The sequence below is a fragment of the Poecilia formosa genome, unplaced genomic scaffold, assembly GCF_000485575.1.
Source record: "Poecilia formosa unplaced genomic scaffold, Poecilia_formosa-5.1.2 Scaffold51, whole genome shotgun sequence".
NCBI lineage: Eukaryota > Metazoa > Chordata > Actinopteri > Cyprinodontiformes > Poeciliidae > Poecilia > Poecilia formosa.
The window spans coordinates 111,863-129,341 of record NW_006799990.1 but is presented as its reverse complement, the minus strand read 5'-3'; the positions used below and the strand labels follow the sequence as shown (position 1 = coordinate 129,341).

The window sequence follows — 17,479 nt, the reverse complement described above, 5'->3', positions numbered from 1 at the left end:
AGTGCGTGTGCAAGCGAGTTCTGTAGCTCTGAGCCTTATGTGAGTGAGTGTGTGTGTGCGTGCGTGTGTGTCTATGTCTAAGCGTGCTGTACATGCCAATCTGCACGCATGTTGTGTGTTTGGATGCGATAGATGCATGTGTGTTGACGCGTCCCGACAAGTTGCCCTGGGTGCTGTTTGGATGTCATGCTGTGCCCTCCCATGGTCTGTCTGAGGTGTGTGTGTGTGTGTGTATGTGTGTGTGTGTGTGTGGGCGTGTGCGCGTGTGCGTGTGTGTGTCACAGAATGACGGCTGGTACAGTCAACACACAATGACAGTTGGATATTAACAAACCTCCAGAGGGGGGAAAGGGGTCTGGAAGAAGGAGCAAAATTTAGAACAAAGGCTTAATGATATACATAAACCAGAAGCATAAAGCACCAATCTATTTTACTCTACCGCCATAAAAAGTAGGGAAAAATGGAAGATGTCGTAATGACGGCTATGATTCTTGACCAGTTCGTTCCAGTTCCACATGCAAAGAAGGTAAAAGGAGCAAGTTACTGCAGCCTTTTCCTGCAGGTTCAGAAAATAAAATAAAATACATTGCCATGTGAAAGCAAGAAAATGTTCTGTGGTCAACATTTGGACTTATGAAAATCGTAATTTTCAATGTAGTTTATTGGGATGTAATATGGTACACTTACAAAAACATTCACAGAAGATAACGGTGCATAATATTTAATCGTTTTGGGGTTTTTATGCGTGAATTACATTGGTCTTTAACCTCCCGGGGTACGAACACGTCTGCAAAACGCCGTACGCAACGAGTCGACTCCGTTAAACAGACGCTTCCTTTCACCCCTTGCGACGTTTTCCAGATTCCGGGTATTTGGCGGCGCGCAGCGTAGGCTGAACAAACCGCTCCGTTTACAAGCCCGTCTCTTCAGTCTTCATACAGCCAGATAAACGCATTCATTAGAGCAAAAAGATTACCTTTAAAGAAAGACAGACCTTGACAACGAGCTGGGATGAATTCAAATAGTCTATGAGTTCTCCCTCCTCCCCTCGCTTAGCAGCAGAAGCGGCCGGGGTTTATTTGGATAGTAAAAAAAATAAATAAATAAATCTTGTAAGGCAAAGACCTAATTGAATTGCTTTGGATGGTAAGAGGAGCTCAATACCCCTTAACAGGTTTGAGGGAGGATGAAGGGAAGGATGGGAAGGGCATGAGGAGAAGAGGCACAGGAAGTGAGCGTGGTGGTGGAGGGGAGATGACAGGGTGGAGAATAATCGAGATGGACAGATAAGGAGGGAAAGAGGGGGGGAAAGAAAATAAAGAGAGGGGGGTTGGGCTGGAACAATAAAAATATATGCCAGAATGGAAGACGGATAACAGAGATCGAAAAAGGAAAAAACAAAAAAGAGCGTGGAGAGCGACTAATTCACTTATCAGCATGTGCATCTTGCTGTCTTCAGGGGAAGGTAATGAGCTCACTCCTGTGCATAATGACACCATGTGAGTAAGCGGTCGGTCACTAACGCCGCTGACTAATTGTCACTTTCTCATAAGCAGCGGTGGCCTCGGCGCCGGCAGGTTCCTCCGGCGCGTCGCGGGCTGCCCACAGGCCTTCTGGCATCCGCATTTTCTTTACTTTAAAACAAACTCAACAAACGCCACGTCGGCACACGACGCCTGGGCTTATACGCTCTCTCTCTCTCACACACACACACACACGCACGCACACACACACATATACCACTCCCGCCTGTGGCATTAAGGTCATCCTGCCACATCTAATAAACTCTCAGCAAGGACTCAGTCGGCAGTGGCATGGTGTCCACTTTGCTCTGCTTAGGCGGCATCTGTCCTAAGCCTGATTTGCAACGCGTCTGTCGGACGTCTCGCGAAGCAAAGCGCAATCTGCGACTTCTTACCACTCCCTCCGTTTCTTGGAGTTCGGTCCAACTGAAGCGCTTAAATATCAAGTTGGGTTACATTCCCCTCCCCCCCCCCAAGCTCATCTACCAGTGTTCACAAATATGGTTTCTGTTGGTGGAAGAGAAAGAAGGCTCTTACCAAGATTCTGTCCTCTGACTTGCCGCCTCTCGTCTCCTGTTTGATGGCTCGCACAAACTTAACGGGCTGTTTGTCCAAAACCTTCCTGATGCTCTCTGGGAAAAAATGTGGAAGAGGAAAAACAAAAACAAAAAAAAGAGAGAGAGAGAGAGAGAGAGAGAGAATATGAAATAAATAGTGATCTAACAGATTAACTTAGAAGACAGCTAAAGGTTTTTACAAAGAAAATTTATACAATATAAATATACAGCCGGGGCTGAAAAATTTGTGTAAAAGCTCGTATAAGTAAGCACCATATTTATTGATAATCAATATTGGCTGAAGTCAAAACGCTGCTTGCCAAAATATTACTGTTTTCTTCCTTTCTGCTCCCAGATGGGTCCTTACCCAGTCGTTTCCTCACACGCAGCGTAGAGACATTGAAAGTTACTTCAACCACGGAAACGGTGACAGGTTCCCCATTCATAAATTATTTTGTAGTGAGTGATTAGAGTCGTTCGGTTCCAGGATTGTTCAGAATCAGTCCCATAGTTTGATGTTAGCCTGAATCATCTATTCCAAAACCAGTTTTCATGTATGCTTGGTGTCAATGTCTCGTCAGAAATTCCAGCAGAGACAAAGTTTTAGCCATCCTACTGAAACCGTCAAACCCAGAAGACAGGAAAACGGTTGGCATTTTGAGTAGCAACCCAAGAACCATTAACACTCGAGCCTCTAATGAACTGGAAGCTTCTGGTACACCAGTATTACTGTCAACATGGACCAAGAAAGTGTGAAACGGAAGAGAAGCCCATACTCCCAAATCTTTGAGTTTGACAGTGATTGACAGCTGCTAACAGCCAAAAAGTCTCCTACACAAAGGTTTTATTGTAAGAGCAGCAGGGGCGCTGCCAGGAATCTTGGGCCCCATGACAGAAAATGTTATTGGGCCCCCCCTTATGCACCTGCTGTTATAATTTCTTGAGTGTATCTGAACCATCAAAAGCATCACAATTTTAAAGGCATGCAATTGCCTTGCTTTCTTTGGTCCAATACTGATAGTAGCACAGTATTTACTGCTTGTGAATTTTACATGCAACAGTCCGGATACAATGTGCAAATAGGTTGCTTAAATTTTTTTTTAATTAGATTTAGATTACTGAAAGATCTCTCCCCACCAGCAACAGTCACAGGCCACGTGCAAAATATACGTGTAGCAATCCAGACTTCTCAAAAAATGCTGTGTAGTTGCATTTTATTCAAGCTGTAGTATACAACTTTAATTTAAAAAAATATATACTTTTTCTGTGTCATGACAATTTGTTATGAGACAGATAATCTGAGAAAAAAATCAATCTCCTCTACTTTCTCCCTGAGATACTATTGCTGGTTAAAGATTGTGATTAACGGCACTAAAACCCACCTCCTGGTTCTGATTGGTTGTTTCTGGGGAGCGCAGGGAGAAGAAAAAGGAGATGTTTCTCAGATCATTTCTCCGACTGTCACGACAGCTTTAACAAATATGTAAAATTTTTATTTATTTTTTTTTCATAAAAGTGGCATACTGCAGCTTTAATTTCACTTATGAAGGGGCAGATCATGAGGGACGTGGGAAAAGATGTCTGTAATTTAAATGCAAATTTAGGTAAAACTGTGTGGACTGGCTCCAGTACAGACAGGAGGCTGTTTTGTCATTATCATTTTAAAAGATTGTTTGAGTTTCAGTAATATATTGCCAGTAATAGTAAAAAAAAGAAAAGAGAGAGAAATCCCTATAGATTCCCTGGAATGATGCTAACTAGCTTGTCAGTGTTGCTCATCTTTTTCACTGGGGTCAGGGGTTACAGGTTATGCTGATATCAGGGACCAGAGCTGCTGCTGACTGCTCACCTGTTGTTAAGTGTGGTAAAAGGTACAGGTACAAGTTAAATGTATGACTATCTTGGTATGTTATTCCTTAATTCATGAAACGCCAGTAAAATGGAGGCAAACCGAAGTCTGTAGCTAAGCTAACTATGGTTAGCTACGGTTGACATATTCACACAGTCTACTCATCTCTCTTGGAGAAAAACTGGGTTACAAATTGACAATTTTTTTTTTTGATAACCTGACTATAATTTTTCTTGGCAGCATAGCAACATCCACAGTTGTTCGTGTCTTCTACTAAATATAGCTGAACACGTACGTCACTGTCAAGTGCGCCAAGCAAGAACAACCATTTAACAGATCCAAGGGGGTGTTCAGGGCAAATTTGAATGTGTGCTTTTTGGTCTGGGAGAGGTAACATTTAATTTTTACTGCTAAAAACAATTTATAAAGCATGATATGATTAATTTTGTTATTGACACTACCCCCATTTTTTTCTATTTCCGCAAAGAAGAAAAAAACTATGTTGTCGGGGCCCCCAGTCGGTCAGGGGCCCTAGGAATTGTCCTACCTTTTGCCCCTGAAGAGGAGATATATGTGTAGCCATTTTACAAAAAGAGCAGAATGTGCAGGGGTCAATGTGAGATTTCCAAACCAAAGAAATGGTTGTGGCTGTATCATGCTCTTAAGCATTTGTACAAACGGTACATTATTTGTGCAACTAGTTCACTTGATAAACTGGATATGACAGTGAATAAAAATAACTACTGGAAATTCTTCAATTTCACCTCAAGTCAACATGATGATTAAAACTTTTAGATGTCCCAGCAGGTTAACAATCTTGAAAAAAAACAGGTTAAAATGGTAAAGGTCAACATTAACCATCTGGAGAGGCCTTCTCATAGCGCCAACTTTAGTCAGTAACTCAGTGAGAATACTTAAAAAACATATTTAAGTGAACTTCCCTAATTAAGCTGGGAAGATTGGTCAAATATACAGAATTGCGCCACAAGTAAAAAAGAAAAAAAAAAAAAAGTGAGATGTTGAAATTGAACTTCAAGTGACCCTAATGTGTTTTAGGAAAAATTCACACTAAATTCACGTTTCCAAATTTTGTTTCTACAATTCACTGAATCTGTTGTGCAACCATTCCACACTTGGGGGGAGGGGGGTGAAAGTTCAATTTAATCATGGAAAGCACGCAGTGATTTACATTTATGCAAATGTTGGTTATATGCAAAACTGCAGAAAACTACAAAGTAACATCTTGAGCTGCTATAGCAACAGCAGCAGCTCAAGATGTTATGAACAGAAGAACAGAGGCGCTCCTGTTGTAATGGGGTTTATATATTTAAAGTGAAAACCACAGTAACGATTGTAGCAATACTTTGCTAGAGTGACGGTTGTTATTCTCATCCTGTTAGTTTTCTGCTAAAGTTAAATCCCTGAAAGTGAAAAAAAAAGCCAATTTCCCATGTGAATTCAGATCCCACCTTTCACTCCGACCCCTATTTAGTTATTTAAATTGATACGAACCTTTTAAAGCTAAATGCTGACAGACAAGTACAACTTAATGTGGTTTAATTCACTGCCAATATAACACGAGAATTATGACTTCTATATCAGCACAGATGCCATTTCAGCACGTTGGGTCTTCACCTCTGAGTGAAATATTTGTAAATCATATTCTGAGCTTTGGCGTCAACAGCTCTCGAACATGATCAACTGCGCTTTCTCCATTAAGAGTGATTTACTAGAAGAGGGAAATAAGATTTAACAAAATATGAAAAGGCATTTTGTGCATGCCATGATAATCACCATGTAAAAATGTGCTTTATGTTGGGGTTGAATAACTGAACAAGGACCAGCCAGAGAGTGTAATATACAATAAGAAGGAAAGATGAAACACTGCTGGCGACGGAGCAAACAATTTGGTGCTTGGTTTTGCTTCGTCATTTTCTCAACATCTGAACAGTGAAAACTTCTATTACGATCCAGAGATAATTTGCTGAATGGTGTTTCTTCCATATCAAAATCGTCCTTAAAAGGGGTTTAAGTTTCATTGCAAATGTGAAAATAAAGAAAGATCACATTTCTTATTGTTAATACGGATTGCTCATTTAAAGAGAGCCATGCAGGAGACGTACAGTCAGAGACAAAGAGCTTGTGAGAACAGCCACATGGAAAACTAACAATGTGTTCAAGAATGGATGAGCTCCCTGCTTCACTGCAGTGGATCGGTTTCAGAGCTACATCGCCTTTCAGGAGTATTCTTACCTCCAATTTTCCGCATTTTGTTACGTTGCAACCGTAAACCTCTGTGAGTTTTATTTGGATGGAGTTTATGTGCCAAAAAAAAAAAGTAGAGCGTGATTGTGAAATGGAGGAAAAATACATTGTTTTTACACATTTATTTTAGCTTATAGTTGTGATCGTCCCTCTTAAGCCACAACTTTGTAAAACCACCAGCTGCCAGGTTTCAGAAGTGTCTAACTTTCTGCTTTATCTCCTTTGCAAAGTAGCTCCAGCTCAGCCAGACTGGATAAAGGGTTTCTTTGAACATCAGTTTTCCTAATTGGATTTAGATTTGAACTTTGATTACACCATTCTAACACATGGATACGCTTTGATCCAAATCATTCTTTTGTAGTTCTCTGTGTTAAAGGTTGCTCTGATAGAAAGAGGACCTGCACCCCTGTCTCAAGTCCTTAGCAGACTGTTTTTTTTCTTTTCTACCAGAATTGCCCAGTAATTAGCTTGATCTATCACTTAGCATTTTGTATTTTTCAAAAAAAAAGTCCAATTTTGGTCTTATTTGGCCAGAGAGCCTTCGTTTACATTTGCTTTAACCTCTGCATGGATTGTGTAAATTGTGATTGTATGTCTATCTCTTTCAACAATGATTTTTTTTCTGGCCACTCTTTAAATAAAGAAAGAAAACATTTGTGGAGTGACATACCAGTCCTGCCAAAAGATTCCTCCACCTGATCAATGGATATTTCAAGGGCTGGTCCGAAACGATTGCTACTGTGATTAATGCTCTGTTCCTTCCTTGTGAGTTCAAGCGGATGGCCATGTCTTGGTAGTAGATTTGTAGAGAGCTGTCAACAGATTCCTGGCTCTGGTTTCTCTCCAGTTAAAGTTACCAAAGGATTCTCGTCTGCTTTGATTTATGCTCTCCTTGCCCAGTCTGTCGATTGTAGGTTGAAAGTCATGTCGTTGGTAGATTTGGAGGTGTACCGCGCTATTGGTTTTCACATTTATTGAACAAAGAACAGTGAGACGTGCCAAGCATTGACTATTGTTTTATGACCCAACCTTGCTGTAAACTTCTCCATCGTTTTCTCTGACCCGTCTGCCGAGTATCCTTGGTGTTCACGAAGCTGCTTGTTCACTTTGGTTTTCCAACATACCTCAGAGGCTGTCACAGGACAGGACTGACATGATTAGCCGGATTAATCGATTATTGATGTAACAGTCAACTGATTTCGTAATTGATTAATCGCTAACTGAAGTGTACAGAGTCAAAGCATAAGGTCATTTGCTGGAAAAAAAAATCAATGTGTTCAGAGCTTTATTTACACCAAAACTCCACAAATTATGCCAACAGTTTGCATTTAAGATAACGCTTTCAGATGTAAATATGTTTAACCCAAAACTCCTCAGATGGTATAGTTTTAGCTTCACCTAGTTCAAATTCACTATAGTTATAATATTTTCCTGCATTTTAGGCAGTAAAATATTTTATTTTCGTATTTGATGCATTTCTTATATACATAAAAAAAGCTTACATGTTTAAATGAAAAATTTGCAAAATGTAAAAATCTTTATTAGATTAATCATCAGAATAATTGATAGATTAATCGATTAGTTGCACCGCTAGTATACTATTGCTGTTTAATTACATTGATGCCATATACTAATAAGGAGACTTGATGCCCCTGATTTCATTTTGGGGCATCACGTTAAGGGGGGTCAACAGAAATGCTTGTCACAGTTTTCCATTCTTGTTTTGCAAAAACAAAAATTGAAAACCACCTCACAGTCATGCACGACTTTATTTGATACTCCATAGTGCTGTGCTGCTTAATAAGGTTCACAGCTGCAATGTGGCAAAACATGAAAAAGTAAGTCTGAGTTCTTTTAAAAAGCCGATGCACAACCTGCGAGAGAGTCACACCACGTCAAGCTGATCGACCCTCCTGTAACTCACTGAGACGCGCTCGAGGTTTCCTCCATTTACATTCAATTTCCAGTGTTGAGCCACAACACGTTCCGCTATTACACAAACATAATGTCAACCTATATCTTCTGTCGGTAAACACGCGCGTATGCCAACAAGCTGCGAGATATACCCGCGGCCCACATTCCAACCGAGCCCGCCACTCGAAATGAGCACTCATGGAGCTCAGCAGATGGAGATGCAGCGAGTCGTGCTGTGTCACGACACTCCATTGTGTCAAATTCTCCCAGACTTCTCCCACCAGATTGCAATTCTCCCCCGTCCAGTAGCGGCGGTGGAAGTTGGCTGTCACGCCTGATCGAGCAGCGGCAGATGCGGGGAGGATGAGGCGGAGGTGGGGCGGGTGCAGGGAACTCACTGGTGGGTTGAAGGAGGGATCAGCTGAAGGCAAACATGGAGTTATTGGTATTAAGGCTGGGTAAGACCCAATCACTTAAACCATTTAACTTACTATGCGCCGCCCCAGTGGCCTGCCCAGGTGACCTCAGCTTCTGCTCACGAAGGTGTAAAGAGGGACAGTAAGACGGGGAAGGATAGAAGCAAAAACAGAGACTCCCCTGCTCACTTCCTCTCTGAAGGTTTGAAAAATTGACGTACACTTCAAAAATGAACGTCGCAGGGCAGAAAAAATACTAGCCACTTGTGTTATTTGCTTATATTCATATACATTATATTTCAAACAAATATGATATTCAATAGTCATTGAATTCTAAAATTAGCTGCTTGTTAGATACCAAATACCATCAAGACAAAAAGTTTGTGTAATTTAAGGCTCAAATATTTATATGAAGTGCTGAGGAAATCTTTCAACTTACTAAATAAAAGTAAAATAAAACTCTCGTAAGACTTGGAATTACGAACGATTGTGTGGGAGCAAGATTTGTGGTTTGCCTCCAACATTAGCTAGCTTAGTGACAAAGCTAACGCTAAGATCAAGTTCGCTAACAAGGTGAGTTTTTGAGACCCTAAAGCAGCAGTGGTCATTAATGGCACATTTTAACTGTGGTTGTCAAGGCAAAAGTTGGAAGTGCACCTCTTGTGAATAAATCTGAAGAGTCTAATCCTAATTCAGTAGTACTTAAAGTTTTGCATAGCTTAGCAATGCCAAAAATGCTGAAGTCAAACATGCTAGCAAGTCAAGTTTCATAACCCTGAGGCAGTTCGTGCTGATGATGGAACCCGAGTTGCATGTTGAATAAATCTTTTAACTTACTAATACTTAAAAACATTCATAAGTCTTGAAATTAATAACAATCCTACGCCAGAGCATTGCGGTTCTTCTCTAATGTTAGCTGGTTTAGTGACTGAGCTAATGTAAACGTCTAACGTGCTAACAAGTTGAATTTTGCAACCCTGAATCAGTAGTAGTCTGTTAGGGAGTACATTTCATCTCTTAGAATAAATGTAAGCAGTGTATTGCTAATTCAGTAACATTTTGTTATACACTACACCCCACACCATCTTTTGAATGCAAAGCTAACATTCGTCTAGGCCTCATCTGACCTGATAACCTTCTTCTGAATGCTACATTTTTTTTTCTTTTTTTTGTTGTTTTCTTTTGTCAAATCCACAAAGTCTTTCTACAATTTCCAACAGTTTTCTCAGAAGCTTTATCTCCACCCCCTTCTCCACCTTGCCCTCCTCTGGCAGGTGAGTTAATGAACCAAATGCCGCCTGGTGCTTAGACAGAAGGGGCTTGACAAGGTTGACCTGGTAAACAGCGGGACTTAACTCGCCGCATCACGATAATCAACAGTGAGAGACGCGCCTTCTCCGACATCCCATCGTCCAAACATGTTGATGTGCTTTGTGGGCTGCACTGTCCGAGAACTCACAGTGTAAGACACACACACACACACACACCTCCACCATCACCCTCCCCAGTGCATGCTGCTACAGCCTTCTGCACGCAAACAGCTCCCAGTCACATCCCAGCTCCCACGCACACGCACAGAAGAGAGAAGGGGGAAGAAACTCATAATGAATCCATAAAGCGCAGCGCGTTCACACTTGAAGGCTTAAAAATAACTCGGAAAATAAACTGGACCCAGCGCGCGCTTCCAGTTACAAGGCAGGTTTAGTTTTATGGACAGATGAGCGCCAGAAGTGAGCATCCACGCACAGAGATCGATAGGACCACAGTTCACGCAAGCAAGCGTGACAGTTTATCTTTTTTTTTTTTTGTTAGTTTGTTTTGCGCTTCCAGCGACCGCATGTGGCGTTAAACTCCTTTTAAATCAAATTCAGAGAAAGAGAGGGGGGTGGGGGGAAACATTCAGTGATCTGTCCCCCTGCGCATCCTCCTGGTTCGTTTCTAAAACACGTCTCGACCCCACTCTGAAGCTGCTAAACTTACCTGTGATTTCCCTGCTAACGCTGACGAAGCCGGCCGCTGAGTTCTCCTTTGAGGCCATGGTGCGCCGCGCCGCGCCGCGGTCCGTCCAGCCCTTCCGGCCGCTTCTCCGTCCTCCCTCAGACGTCCAGTCGCTGCCCACTTCTCTGACGCTCCCGTCTCCCCCGATCCTGTAAATATCCGGGTTCCGGCAGGTGCCCCTCGGTGTGGCAAAAGTCCGTAAAGTGAGACGCGGAGCGCTGGGTGCCGCGGTGCGCACTTGCAATCTCCACTTCGGCACTCAGGAAAAGAGCAGAAAGAGGGAGAGAGAGAGAGAGTGAGAGAGCGAGAGAGAGAGACGCAGGCACACAGAGGAGAGAAAGGGAGACTGATGACGATAAGGTGGTGGATGCCTGTTTTTGTTGTTGTTGTTGTTGTTTTTTTTTTGAAAATGTAAAAGAGCTCTGGGGCCACATTCTGCCGGGCCTAAAACATGTGGCTCCCATCCGGTGGCTGCGACAACAAAAGTAAGGGAAATGGAAAAAAGGGTCTTAATATGCAGCTGCATAGAAAATTGTTAAAGTTAATTTAGTCTACATTATATTTAAACAGTCAAATTTACATATTAAATAGACCATTTACACACAAATTAATGTAGTCCAAGGTTTCATTTATGGGAAGAGGAGGCAAACTTTTTCCTGTCAGATCATGAATGTCCTCAGAGAGCCGCTTGTGGCAGAATGCATCGATTAAATGACCCTTTCAGAGACTTAAAAAGGTATAGTTTTCTCTGCGTTCGATTAGTACATCTTTATTTTCAACATCTATTCACATTGATGTAATTTGGTCGAATACAAATATTTGACTGATACAATAATACAAATGACCTGATATTAAAGATCAATGTCTCTCGCCCTCCAGACTGTAGAGGGAGACATAACTTATGTGTGTGGCAGCTGTGATTTATAGTCATGTTCCTTAGAAACTTTGCATTTTAAAACCAAAACAAAATTTTATTACACAAATCTCAACCTGAAGCCTCAGACTCACATAGTGTCCAGTATTTTCTTTTTTTGGGGGGATGAAAAACTGCATCAATTGACGGTTGTGTCATCTGCCGCTCGCCGATGCATCACAAATGATCAATGAGGACCAGTCACCAGTCAATCATCTTCTCAAACTCTTTAAAACTAGTTTTGTTTTTGTCCCCTTCGGTTCTGCAGGAACGTGCAATAAGCGTGAGCTGAGGAAAGAATGAAGTACTCTAAACCTCGATGGCGGCGCTCACTTTCGACATGATTAAGAACGCAGATAATCTCCACCTGCAGACGAAACTGCTCCCTACATCACACTGCTGTTGGGAACTTCAAGTTGGGAACGTCACGCAGTCCAATCTGCCAAAAGCAGATTGGACTGCGTGACTCTCCGATCGTCTTCCAGACTCTGGGACTTTGATTTCCAAATGAAATCACAATTAATCACAATCTTAGTCTATGATTTACACTTTAAATTAGAATTTTAAAAAAGCGTGTAAAATTACTGCACTGCATAACAGAAATAAAAAATACTTTTAAATTGATTACTTTACATCAGTGTCATAAATTGTGTGGTTGAAGCAGGAACAAATTGCAGAGAGCAAAAAATTAAGACCACAACAAACTTACAGTAAGGACATAGACTGAGGGCAGGGTAGGAGGAAAAACCCAGTGAATAATGAGAGCCAGGAAGTTTAAATGCAGAGGAGATGTGATCAGTGACATGAGAACTGGTGAGTCTAATCAGGGGACTGGTGAACAGCTGTGGGAGAGCAATGAATGGAGGAAACTGAGTGAATGAAACTAATAAGTATGACACTCAGAAAGCCGAACTAGACACAAGATCATCTGCAAGTCAAAAAGAGAAAAGAGTCAAACAATAGCAAGAGAGAATAAAACAAATTTCATGGAGGAGAACTCAAGAAACAGGTAAGAAACTGACAAAGAAATGAAACAATTGTGAGCAACACGGGCATAAATACGTCTTGGAAAAGAAACGCAAGAGGAAAAGGGAAGCACACCTATCGATCACGACAACTTCAGCTGTCAGATGCATTTCTGGGCCCAAACACATCAATCAGGTTTCTGAATTCTCCCATCAGTTTTCAGTCGTTCAGCTCCCCAGAGGCCAGAAACACTTGATTCATTTGATAGAGCCAAAAAAATGTTTTTATTGTTTTTCTTTTAAAGAAAACCGAAACATTAAAGACCCGTGGATTGTGACAATTGGTGTCATTGTCATGCTTAGGCTTCAACAGAGAGCCAAACACTTCAACTTAGAGATCCAGACTCAATCCCTTTTTACTGGTCTGTTTATTAAGCGAGTAAAAAAGGTTTTTGCCATTTTAGAGTCACTTCGGTCGACTCCTGGAAACGTTCGCTGCTGTCCCGTGTTTTCTCTATTCGATGATGATGTCTGAAGTTCTAAAGTCTTGGAAACATTTTGTTACCCTGTCCAGAACAATACCAGTCACTTTGTTTCACGTCTGTGCTGAGATCAGGACATGATGTCTTTGTGATTAAAGGCACCGTCTGATTTTCTCAGAAAGGGTTATGTGGAGTAGTTACAAGTACTGTAGTAAGTATCCTGCCTGAAGTAAATAACAGAGGGACTGCCATTTGAAGAGTCATGAAGGTACTCTCGTAAGACACTAAGTAAAAAAAAAAAAAAAAAAAGCAGGGTCATTTTGCTCTTCAGGGCTCAAAGTGTTTCTGGTCAAAGAGACTTTGTTGGTTCAGCCATCTCAAACAAAATCTATCATTGCCAGAAACATAAAAAAAATCTTTTGTCATCATTGTTGCAACTCACGACGTGTTAAGTAGTCTGAGAAAGCAAAAGTAAACCAAGCACTTTCTGACATTTTCTGGAAACATTAAGCAGCGTCACTGCTGCTGTGACTCATGTCCTATTGTCTTTTTTTCCCCTCCAGCAATGAGCGCCTCTACAGCTGTTCCTGAGTCAAAATCTCATAACAAGAGCAGAGCAACTTGCTCCCCATTACATCCGTGTCTGTCGGATGCTCCTGGTGACAGGTGAGGCTCGCAAAGCGTGACAGAAGTTAGCATCGACATGTTACATCAAGCTCCCGCGGCGTGACGTGTTCGAGACATTCACGATGTGTGAAGTCCCACGGTGGGCGCTGGGCTTTTACTCAAACTGACGAATTAACTCTTCAGCCCATCACCGAGTTCTGCAGGAGCCCACTAATGACCCACTCTTTCAATTCAGGTGTGTCAGAGCAGAAAATGATCTACAACAGAAAGGACACTGGCAGTCGAAGACTAAAATAGCCAATCCTACAAAAATCCAGCTGAGAGCGGGGGCTGTTCGACGAGTTTCCACCATCAATCCATCGTCGCGGGCTCAAAACTTTGATTGCAGCCATTTTTGATACGGAAGATTGTTTTTTTGTTGTGTCACTAACTTTAGAAGGCGGCTTCCTCATCCACAAATGTGGGCTGACCGTCCATCTGTTTTACCTGCTTATTTCTTCCAGGGTTTCTGATGGCGACTCCAATATTTCCGTTCCTCTTCAGTCCAGTGATGTCTCTTGCATACAAACTGGTTTTTAATCCAGATTTTTTTTTTTTTTTCTTGTCTTTTTTTTTTTATGTTTTTGGGCAGTCAAAGGAAGCCAGACCACTGTCAGAAAACTAAACTAATTCATGGAAGAAAATGCAAACTCTAGAAGGATCTCAGATGTTTGGAGTTCAAAAGCAGGACCATATTAGCAACTGCGCCGCTACGAGCAAACAAACTAAAAAACAAAGATATTTCCTGAAGGAGAAAACAGAACAAGACCTGTTTGGTACAAAGACAGAATGTCTTGCACAGTTGGCTTATCAGTGGTAGTCAAAGCACACAGAGTTAGCATAGCAGCACAATGTTTTTTAGTTGCAAAAATAATACAAATGTAAAGAACTGTTTAAAAAAAATTAAATGACATTAAAATTTAGATTTACTTACTGGTAAACTGAGAGGCTGAATTCTGTTCTTAAAATTACTCAAATTTAATCCCCAGTTAGAACATGTACAAACTTATCAACAACAACTTATGGAAATGCATGCAAGATTTGTCAGTAAAGAGATTTAAGTCATAGTGCTGAAAAAACAAAGACCAATCTCCACATGTGCGTAGCAAAAATAAAAATGTCAAATGAAAGAGAAAATCGCCAGAACATCTACAAAATGGGAGTAAGCAAAAGAGAATCCAAACTAAAATTGGATTTTAGTTCTTTCTTTTAACTACATTGAATGTAGTTAAAAAAAAAGATTTTCAATAAACCATAAAAAAGAAAAAACTTTTCATCTATCTGAAGAAACATGACCCCCAATCAAAAGGTCATTTTTTTACACACCACTGTGGAAGGCTAATTTTGCAGCCTTAATAAATGTGTTTTCAGACTTATTTTCCTGTAATAATACGAGGACAAAAAGCAAAATAGAGTCATACATCAAACCGTTTTCCCGACCCCACTGAGGGACAAGGGTGAAGGAAAATGGATGGATGGATGGATGGATCAAACCGTTTTCACTCGGAGGCCTTCTCCTCGCGGCCGTGATGGGATTTGCGGCGGCGCGTCGGGAGGCCAGGTTGGAGCTCAAGCTGAATGTAACGCTGATATATGATTCATCCACTCGTCTGAATGGCTGCTACTTGTCAATGTCGGCGCTTGTGCAACACAGTTCAGCCGTTTTTATCAGCGGCAGGCGAAATTAGACGGTGCCGTTTAACTCCTTTAGTGCCAATACATCACTTTATAATATGACAGATCTGTTCAGGAGGACACAAACAAATGAGCTGCAGCAGGTGCGGCTGTATCCGGATTTCCAAAATAAGAAAAATATTGTCCCCTAACACCTCCAGGGCTCCTGAGTTGTTCCACAAAAGTAAGGGGGAGGGGCAGGAGAGGGGTTTCCACATCCTCGCCTCATAACGTATGAGAGATCTTTGTGTTTGCATCTCGCATAGAGTTGGTGCTGATGAAAGGAGAGCCAGAGGGGGGCATTATGGCAGAACGAAAACCGGGGTGGGGGCGTTGAAAGAGAAAGGGAAAGCGTACGAGGCTTGAATGAGAGGTTTATAGTTTGGGGGGCTGCAATCGTCTCCAGGTTTCATCGGGTTAAAACTTCATCTCTGTTCAAAGGTGCGCTTGAAAGGAGCTGCCATTACTTATTCATCAGCGCTGAATCTCATGGATACGTAGGAGTCGGGACTCTCAATTACTTTTCCGTCCACTGTATGCATGCGAGTCTGCAGCATGAGCCTGAATGAAAGGATTCACATAGGGTGTTTCTGAGGGAGCGACGTGTTCACGGCCAACCAAGAAGAAGAAGAAGATAATCATTGATGTTTTTTTGTTTTAACTGTAGATAATTGTTCTCTCTTCGGCACTGCATCACAGCTCATAAACACTCATGGAGAGAAAGAAAGAGAGCCGGCTGATTTGAGAAGCGGGATTATTAAAAAGCACTCCTTGCTTCTGTGACTCCGTCTGTAGGTTGGGTGTGTTGCAGCGCTCCTGTTGAGTCTGCCTGCCTGTTACAAGAACAATAACTCACCTGCTGGGTAAATAGCACAGGGAGAGTGGTTCAGTGCTGTAGCATTCACTGGCTACAAACTGCATTCAAGATGTTACATGAGATGCTTTAATACATCTGACTGCTATAGGCGGGGGTGTGCACTCTCCATCTGAATACTGGGTAAAAGAAAAAAAAAAACAATCTAAAGTTGTGTTATGCTGCCCTCGTCTGGATGGAAACGTGTAGGCATCCTGCAATGTTTTGAAAAGGCAGGATCTACGTCGTCATAAGGCATCATAGGAAGCAGAAGAAGCAAGTCATCAATATGCAAGCAGAGATGAAAAGAAGCAAAAAGGAACTGGTTGCGCAGACCGGCTGTACTGGTAGCTACGATTTTGAATGTTTCTTGAATAAGTAACATATCACTTAAGCTTTTCCACTTAAAATTTAAAACTAAATGAACTTTGAGACTGTTTTAAAGTGGCGCATAATTGTGAGCTTTGTTAAAATATGGTCTTAACAAAGCTTCGTCAAATACTGTGACGAAGCTTTGTTAAGACCATATTTTGCCCATTCCTTCCGAACACTATTGCTTCAGTAAGTGATACAGGACCGAACATAGCTATAGAACCTGATCCGTGTTTGGATTGTTCCTTTAGATTACTGCCCCTGTTATAGGCATCTTAAGAATGGATGATTAGCTATAGGTCTGTGACTTATTATCTACAATCCTTGAGGAAATAGTTGATAAAGTGTGTGAGTATTTAAATAGTAACGACCTGTTAGAAGAGTTGGTGAGGTTTCAGAGCTCATCATAGGACTTGTGAAAGTTGCAAATGATATTCTCTTGGCCTCAGATAATGGACTTGTGGAGTACCACAGGGCTCTGTGCTCAGATCAGTTCTTTTTACCACGTATGTATCCACTTGGAACAAAAAAAACCTAAATAAAATCAAACCACATGAGAAAAATTTCTACCGTATGCCTGATGGTACTCAGCGATATAAATCCATAAATCCAATCCATGAGGAAGATTACAGACATGTCTTGAGGACGTAAAAGCCTGGATGGTCCCTAAATTTTCTGCTTTTAAATTCTTATCTTTTTTGAACCAGAACCTCTGAAAAAGAAAGCGTTTAGTCAATCACTTGATCTGGATGATACTAAATAGGCCTCTGGTAATGAAGTAAAGAACCTCAGTTTAATTTTTGACCAAATTAAACAAGCTTTTAGTTTCCTTCATCTCTGAAGCTAGTGGCTAAAACAGTGATGCTTGCCCAGTCGTTTGGGGCTCTGCCTCTCCCACTCAGGCTGCTGGAGCTTAAACTGACCACTTTCCTTCACTTCTCACCAGGTAGCATTATTTGCTGTTTTTATATCGTTGATTTTATGCTTCACGTAAGAAGTCTACCTGCTGCACTGCTGACTAATTGACTTAGC

At 41.4% G+C, this 17,479-nt stretch overlaps 1 protein-coding gene across 1 annotated transcript in view; it reads right to left on the bottom strand.

Moving 5' to 3' along the window:
* The window catches only part of LOC103138444 (leucine-rich repeat-containing protein 16B-like), a 116,812-nt gene extending 105,856 nt beyond the window's left edge, over nucleotides 1-10,956 (bottom strand). The window contains exons 1-2 of the mRNA XM_016671783.1: nucleotides 10,505-10,956; nucleotides 2,061-2,155 (exon numbers count right to left, since the gene is read on the bottom strand). Coding sequence (XP_016527269.1) covers nucleotides 2,061-2,155; nucleotides 10,505-10,562 — 153 coding nt within the window. The 5' untranslated portion in view covers nucleotides 10,563-10,956. The remainder of the gene's footprint in view (nucleotides 1-2,060; nucleotides 2,156-10,504) is intronic.
* Between the last annotated feature and the right edge of the window lie 6,523 nt (nucleotides 10,957-17,479).